This window comes from Brachionichthys hirsutus, unplaced genomic scaffold (assembly GCF_040956055.1).
Source record: "Brachionichthys hirsutus isolate HB-005 unplaced genomic scaffold, CSIRO-AGI_Bhir_v1 contig_283, whole genome shotgun sequence".
Taxonomy (NCBI): Eukaryota; Metazoa; Chordata; class Actinopteri; order Lophiiformes; family Brachionichthyidae; genus Brachionichthys; species Brachionichthys hirsutus.
Window position 1 is genome coordinate 1 of NW_027180371.1, and position 8,414 is coordinate 8,414.

At 39.4% G+C, this 8,414-nt stretch overlaps 1 protein-coding gene across 1 annotated transcript; it reads right to left on the reverse strand.

Moving 5' to 3' along the window:
* Nucleotides 1–733: 733 nt before the first annotated feature.
* Nucleotides 734–7,601, reverse strand: LOC137914156 (translation initiation factor eIF2B subunit gamma-like; the record flags this gene model as incomplete). Its single annotated transcript, XM_068757762.1, has 4 exons — nucleotides 7,454–7,601; nucleotides 6,188–6,345; nucleotides 1,135–1,294; nucleotides 734–845 (listed from the first exon to the last, which is right to left on the reverse strand). Coding segments are annotated over exons 1-4 (578 nt in total), but the record flags the coding sequence as incomplete, so codon positions are not given.
* Between the last annotated feature and the right edge of the window lie 813 nt (nucleotides 7,602–8,414).

Sequence of the window (8,414 nt, forward strand, 5' to 3'; positions counted from 1 at the left end):
TCCTCTTTATCTGCCCTTTTCCATAACTACATAAAACAAACTGCAGGGTGCATCATTCCCAAAAGAACCATACATCTGCGTTTACATGCTTTAACCTATTTACTACAAATCACACGCACCCTACATTATTGCTAAAGGTTTTCGAAAAGCATGCTGCACTGACTTGGATTTTTGGAGTTCTCAAACCAAACTGTTGAAAGGTCTGTGTCTCATTACCAAAGCAACAAAAAAAACTCTGCATGACTGGAAAGATTTTACACAAGTTTAAGGCTCATAATGTGTAGTACATTTTTATAATAACGACACTTCAAATATAACATCAAAGATCCAGGACAGGACACTGAACATTTTGAGGGTATACATGAAATGTATTTTGCATCTAAATTGTTCGTGAAATTTTTTTTCAATGTAATGCATGAAGTTGTGTGGTGTGAAGTCCTCTTCTTGAAACAAACATCTCCCACAGAACCTTTAAGCCTGGAACAGAACACCAGAAAACAGAATCTGATCTCCCTAAACAAAGCTTCCAGAATCATTTTAGAAGATGGTGACTCATTACGGAGACATAGATTGTTAGTCAGCATCTCGAATTCCGCGAGCACCGTAAAGACAATTCCACTCACCTTCAATGCACATTAAACAAAAACCTATTAGCATGGGCGTATAGCAACAGAAACAACATATTTAGTTTTTTGCAAATTGGATGAACTTTCAGGCTTTCCAAATAACTTACTTCCTTGTGATTGACTTCCTAATGGTTAGCTCCTCACTCAGATCAGCCTCGTTGGCCATGAACAGCAGCCTCTTCCCGGACTGATCCACTCCTACAAAATCTCTCTGCTCAGCTGGCAAAAAAATAATAAAAAAACACATACTGAATTTACAGTAAATGCAAAATAAAGTGGTCGACTATTAATGACACACATTTACGGGATCCCAAAATCTTTCTTTAATATTTGAGGAATATTCATAATACAAGAGCAAGCCAAACCAGATTCACTAAAATAAAAAATGAATATAAGAAAACTTGTGTGAAATATTATCAGAATTGTGTAATACAATGAGTAATACCCACAGCTAAATAGCAACCTCATTGCCACTGCAATTTTTTCTTATTGTGTGTGTGACTGTTACCTGCCATTTTCTTGCCATACTGCCCTGGGACTATTTCTGTGACTTCATAAGCTTTGCTCATTAGCATTGCCAGAGTTGCATTGTGAGCTCTGAACAGATCGACCACCTCATGAAGCGCCACGTCCGTTATGAGGTCACAGCTCACCACCAAGATGTCCGTCTGAAGAGAAAATAAGAGCAAATTGAGAAAATGCTCACCCAAAGAACACAACAGATCTTCTGATTTAAAATATCGCCCTGCACGTGCGGACGCAATAAACGACAGGCCACAAGAGCATCAACGGTCAAGAGAGAAAGTTACACAATGACAATGATTCTAGAGGGAGACGTATAGAGGAGAGAGAAAGGAGAAAAGAGGAATCACACGGTCAGCAGCATAATCCAAACACACAAAGAACAGTGGAGCCTGTGTTAAAGCAACCTAAACTCTGATGATAGCAGGTAATAAATCCTGCTCTATTTTGTTAAGGCAGTGTTTCTCCTCAGCAAATCTGTTGTAGAAAAGTGTTGGAATACGAGCGACCTTATCACCATCCAGCTGCATAAATATCATGACATGTAAACCATCACACCTAATGCACAAAAATCAATGAAAATGACATGTTTTGACACGAATGAATGTATAGGTGACTTCTGGAAATGCTGAAATAAAGTTGCTGCAATGTCATCCTCCAGAGATTATTTCCATCACAAACTAAATCTATTTTCAGATATATAATATATGTTAACCAATGCATGTTAGAAACTGGATAGCAATTTACCGCTTGTGAATTCCACAGACATATCACTTACTCTACCACCAATGACAGTCATTTTAAAACCTCCCCCCACTGATGCAACATGTCTGAATGCGTGTTTATATGTAGGTGTGCCTGTGTGTGCGGTATCCATCTGCCTGTCCAGTGATGAAGGCTGTCAGCATGAGAACTAAGCCCACCATTAGCGCCAGTCACCGTAAGCGTAACGACAGAGACATCTTTAGTCTGTATGTGACGCAGCAAAGAACAGAAAGAAAGGGTGAGAGAGGTAAAAGATAAATCTGATTTGGTTTCAGAAACACAAAATAAACAATAAATAAAGACATGTTTAAACTGTCAACTTATTTGTAACTTATAAAAATAAAAAAACAGAACAAACAAACTGGTGGAGAGCACCAGTGTTAAAAGATGAACTGGGCTCTGTGTCGGTGTGTGTGGGGAGGACTGGTATCAGTGGGGGGGTCAAAGGTCACGAGGTTGGCCTGAAGGAAACGCCCAGTACAACCTGGTCTGGACCTGGCGACAGGAAGCAGCTGCGACCAAGCCGGAGGTGTCTGCAGGAGATCTACTGACAGAGGCTCAGAGACCTTTCAACTCTGCTCTCACTCTATCACACACATGTTCAGGAGCAGAGCATGCAAGTATGCGCCACATAAAGGCATAAGGGGAGTGTGTGTGTGTGTGTGTGGGGGGCATACAGAATCGCCACACACAGACACACACTCAGGCGAGCGCAGAGTGGAGTCAGCTGGAGAGACACAGACACTCTTGCCTTTCAACAGCCAGGACCTCTGGACAGGTCAGGACCACACACACACACACACACACACACACACACACACACACCCTTGTGGTGGTTGACAATCTGAAAATTACAAGTTAAATATTAAACAAATATTTTTGTGTTAATGAGAAATGAAAATAATTATGCAATTACATTTATACCAAAATGTCACATATTTGTGTTGCATTCAAAGAATTTTTATTTCGGTGGTTTGGCCTACATATTTTAGCTGAGTTTTGGAAGAATTAAATTCAGGTAAATTAATTTAATTTAGAAGGTTCCGACTCGGAACCTCCGAGTTGGATTCCTTTCTGTGCGGAGTTTGTATGTTCTCCTAAACTAAATCTTAAACTATTGTACGGCACCAAGAGGAGAGAAAAAAGGTCTCTCTCGTCATCACTCCCCCCCCCCCCCCCGACAAACGACAAACACATATAAAATGTGAACCTTTGAATCATATACATTTTACCAGCCTGAATCCACTCTGTCTGCCAGGCCATTATAAAAATAATAATAACCAAAGACAGTTTTAAGCATACAAAGCCGAAAGTACATGCTAAGTACTCCTTTCACTAGTTTGGCCTCTTGTGAAAGGAACAGAGTAATTATCAGGTCTATCTCTCCTCTATTGTGTAACTTGGCAGTTTGAAGAGCGACTAAAATAAAAAAAAAAGCTCCCTTTTCAATAATCAAGAGGAATGACCGCCTCTGCTCACCTCGAGTGTAACCCTGTTTCCTGTAAGTATGTTGTTTGTATAGTTACACCAAATCCCCTCATGGGAGTGTGTTTGTGTGAAGAGATGAGTGAGTGTGAGCATGTCTATGCCGTATCCATGCATCACTTTGACAGTCTGAGTGATTTCTGTGTCGGGATTTGGCAAGGCATGGTTACAGTTCCTCAATCATCAGCCTCCAGTGGGCAAGCGTGTGTAACTCAATGCCTCTAATCTAGCTTGGCTTGCTCAAAGGATTAGGAACTCCACTATTCGCAATGGCAGCAAGCTGGAGCTAGTTCTGTTTTAAGCGCGAGTGTGTGCTTGTAATATTCATGTATTAAAAAATCTCTTGAGCAAGAAAAATATTAAGAAGCTGTAACGACACATTCAGATGTCAGAAGGAAAACAAACACATTAAACCTACTCGTCATTCACATTTCAGCATCTTAAATCCCCCGATAAATCCTTCTTGCAAGGGCAACCCGACCGATTTCATTGGGATGAATGTAATGAGGTGCAGCGGCAGGACGTGCAGGTCTTCAGAAGTTAGACTGATGCGTTACGCTTCGAGCTGTCACAATAAATGCATTCCCGCTGTCATGTGACCTCAAAGGCAGGGTTGGGCCCATTATCATTAGAACTTCATTTTTTTGTTTCGCTGATATTCCAGTTTCAACAGGAATATCAGCGGTTTGTGTAGTTTATTCTGCGTCTGACTAATCCCTCCTAACTCACGGTTTAAGCGCTCTAATCTCATGCTCTAAATAAAGGCAAATAACACTGTTATGAATAGGACTCCTTTAACATTTTATTACTACTTCTTTATTCTTGAGATGAAGATATAGTCAACATTATTGTGTAACAACCACAGCTTATTAAGTAAAACAACATTTCCATCAAACCCATATGGTACAGAATCAAAAATACTTAGCGGGAATAAAAGTTAAATAAATAGCTACAATAAACCTCTCTCAAAAGAAATAGTAAGTCTACCCTGAAATTGCTGCTCTTTAACAAATACATATGAGAAATTGCTTGAAAAATAAATCAAGGACTTGAAATTATAGTATTGTTTCATACAGTCATGTCTTGAGGGTCGGAGGGGCGCCCCAGACACAAATGTTGCACAGATGTGCTCGACTCCAGGATGAGGATAAATGGTGCACCGGGTAAACTGGCAGCACAGGGAGTTTGAGTCTTAACCGTGACCTCATCTGTTTAAAGAGAGTTGGATGACGGGAGGATCCAGAGGGGGTCTGGAAATTGAGGTTGGGGCTATGCATGTGCATATTTGTGTGTATTTTAAAAAGGCACTTTTAGCAGCCTTGACTATTCAGAGGAAGGATGTGGATCAGTGATCACTCGGCATTGCACTCAGCGCCCACGTCAACCTCCCCTACGCTCCGTCGTTTTTCTCTCGACCCTCCCGTCTCTACCGTTTTCTCTGAGACTGACGTTACACTAGAAAACATTCCTTCTGTGTGTCAGAATCCCGATCATAGGCATATCCTTCTACTGTTGTGGTCGTCTCCTTCGCTGCGTTACATTAATATTCTGTATTCTATTAATATTAATATAAAGCTTTCATCATAAACATTAGGTCTGCAAGGGTGGATGGTGGAAGGAAAAAAACTCGATCTATATTAAGGAACAGAAATTATTATGAATTCATAAATAGAAGGGCAAAAATGGATGAAAAGGTGGGTGATAAACTAATAAGCTGGATTAATTTAAATGCAATTGATTGAAACAGTTGTGGTGTGTCATGCGTTAATAATTCACAACAGGGAAACACCCCAAGTTATTAGTCCATCCATCAATTCTTTTCTGCTTTGCAGGTCACGGGAGTTGCTGGAGCCAATCCCAGCTTGCAATGGGCGAGAGATGGTACACCCCTAATGTGTCGCCAGTGAGGGGCCACACACATACACAACTATTCACACACAATTGCATAAAATAATGAACGCCATAAAGGCCCTTGCAAAGAACATTCATTTCATTTCTGTCGAGCGGTTGTTGAGGAAATGCAGCTAGACCATACTACGTCATGTATGCACGCAAACGCACACACACACGAGAAACCCAACATTCAACCTTCAAACAAGTCTAAATATGTCGAGTTAAGTACCGTAAATGAAAGCAACCTGGCTTCATGTCATCAGCTCTGTTTTCAATTGAATTTTTATGGTAACAAACTTTTCGCATTTGGCATCAGAAATGTATTATAGTCACTTTTTAATTAAATCTCAACAGTCTGGTTTCTGTGTACATAATAAAGGTCAGAGTGAATCGGATGAAAATGGGCACAATCACAGAATATCCAGTAATATTAAAATGCTGATATAATAATTATTGGGAATATAATTTATTGTCCTAATATTACCAAATGTTATTATAACCTACTGATTAATATGAATGAAATTCTATCTTTCACCACTTTTATTTATTAGCCATAGCAATAAAGACATATATGAGAATATTTTCATTGATATGTGGATTCTGATTCTTCAATGCCCAATTTGATTTATGAATATATAACGGTTTTCATTTTATGACATCGATTCCTTTTTAAATTGAAGCAATGAGGAGAAGAAAGAAAATAAATCAATTTTATTCATTGGCAACTGTAAAATAAATATATTTGTATTCATATTTGACTCACCTTCTCACTTTGTTTAATTGTGTTTGAATTCAGTATTATTGAGAATACATCTAGGCAGGGAGGCATTAAGATTTAAAGTCTGGTCTTTCCTACATATACCCAAAGCAAAGATCAAGAAAATAACCACACACACCTTTATCTTTCGCTGGATGTGTCTGAGAGCATCGGCAGTGCCCATGTCGGCATCTTCTTGAATACAAAACACATCAAGTTTCATCTTCACATCCGATTTCAATTTACTGTCTGTGCTCATCATCCTCTGGACCTCTTTGGTGGTGATCACAATCACCTCTGACAAGCCAAGTCAAGGACAAAAATATATTAGACACAACACAAATAAATCCTTTATTAAAAGGAGACAAAAAAAAAAAAGTCATAACTCACAGCTGCATTTCCGCACAAAATATGATCACCAGTAAATTGCAGCCTATAACACACTCTATGGTTGTAGTTATTGTAACAATGACCTGTATAAGTCAGATTTTACACCAAAACACAATATTATTTTGATTATGACAACTGTGAAATTCTAATGTTATGTTAAAATCACTGCTTTGCTATTAATAAAAACACATGTATGAAGTCTAAATTAGTACATTACAGAGTGTCTGCTTCCAAAGGCTTTGTCTGGATAAAATGTTCTTTACTGGGCATTTGTTCACTATAGCTGTGTCAGCCCAGTACAATCAAATCGCAGGGCTTTGGCTATCCGATTGTACACAGTAAACTTTCGGGCCGCACAAGATGATTACGTATTGAAAGCTAGTTTTATTTAGGCTAGTGAAGACCTACATGCTTTTACAACAAACAGCACTGTTTGCTGGAAAAGAACAGCATAGTGCAACAAATTCCTTTATAAGCCAAGAGTTTCTGGACCTCCTGCATGTTGCAGCACCAATTTGTGCAAAATCTGGGCTGTAAATCTAAGACAGGAAATGCACACCTGACAATGGCTGCTGATCTGATGAAAATCTCTTCATCAGTTATAAACTCAGTGTTTTCATGTGGCAAAAGGAGCTAGCATCTGGTGGTGAAGATATTTTGTAAGTGTCCTTGTCTGTATTTTTCAGGACCGAGAAACACTACCCTTGAATCGAATGGGGAAATACAATTTGGTTTAACATTTCAAAGAATGGGTGCAACGTTTTTAAGTCCCAACTTCGCAGTCTCTGTTGCAGCAGGTCATCGGCGATTTGGATGATCACTGCTCGACTTTCAATCATGCCCAAGTCATTACAGGAATAATTTTTATCATGGAGCATATTTCAGTTTGGATAAATGATTATATTCTGTAGGCTGAACGATTGACTAATAATTATGAAATGATTTAGTAATATTGGAAGCAGTAATTAAGGCAAATGTAACCGAAATGGTAGAAGTGTTTCAATAAAGTTCTCACCTTCAAAGCCGACCCTCTCCAGCAGGTTCAGCGGGTACCACATAAGGGGCCTGTTGCCTACAGGCAGCATTGCTTTGGGGGTGTTGTAGGTCAGATCCGTCATACGAGAACCCCCACCGGCCGCCATCAACACCGCCTGGAGCTCCATGATGGGAAGGCCTGAAAAAGATACAAATAGATTAACAGAGTGATACAAACATCACAATGTAGATTTGTTTTAAACACGGCATGATGCATAGACACTTAAATGCATCATTTAAAAGTTCATTTAAATTACTGTTGAACAATGGAATAAAGATTCAGCATGTTCAAAAGTATTCTTTCAAGTCTGCTATTGGAGCCTTGCGCTATTCACTCTTTTTTTTTTTCTTATTCATAAATATAACCTGTACTGTGCCTTCAGTTTAAAATATCCAATCGGCACCACGTTGTTCTCCTACAGCTATCTTATTCTGCTGTGTCATCATGAAGTACAAGAAGATTTTTGCAACATTGCATTTCTACAATTGCATTGTAAATTTCAATGTTATAAAAGTCGTGCAGTGGGCATGCTGTAGTTTCACGTCACGGTCATTTCTACGTCAAGGACACAGTTCGGTTCATCAAGGTCACAAAGCCTTTGAAATATTATCCTTTGTCTCATTGAAAACTGAACCGGAATAAAATGCATTCATTCATTCATCAGTGTGTGAGAATTGATCACACAGCACTGACACGGCGCTCATCTAACGTCATCTAATGTAACGGTGCACTGACACACAAAGACTAGCAGTCGCGATTTAGATGAATGTACCTGTCCCGGGATCCCTGACGATCTACTGTCACTTGTAAAGACTGCAACAGCGGTAGCGTGCAAGTAAGTTAGTCACTGTTGTTAGCACTTTGCTAACGATGAACACAAAGCAGCAAATTCCACCGCGGCACCAGCGACAGTTTATAAGCAACTGGACACGTCCCTTGG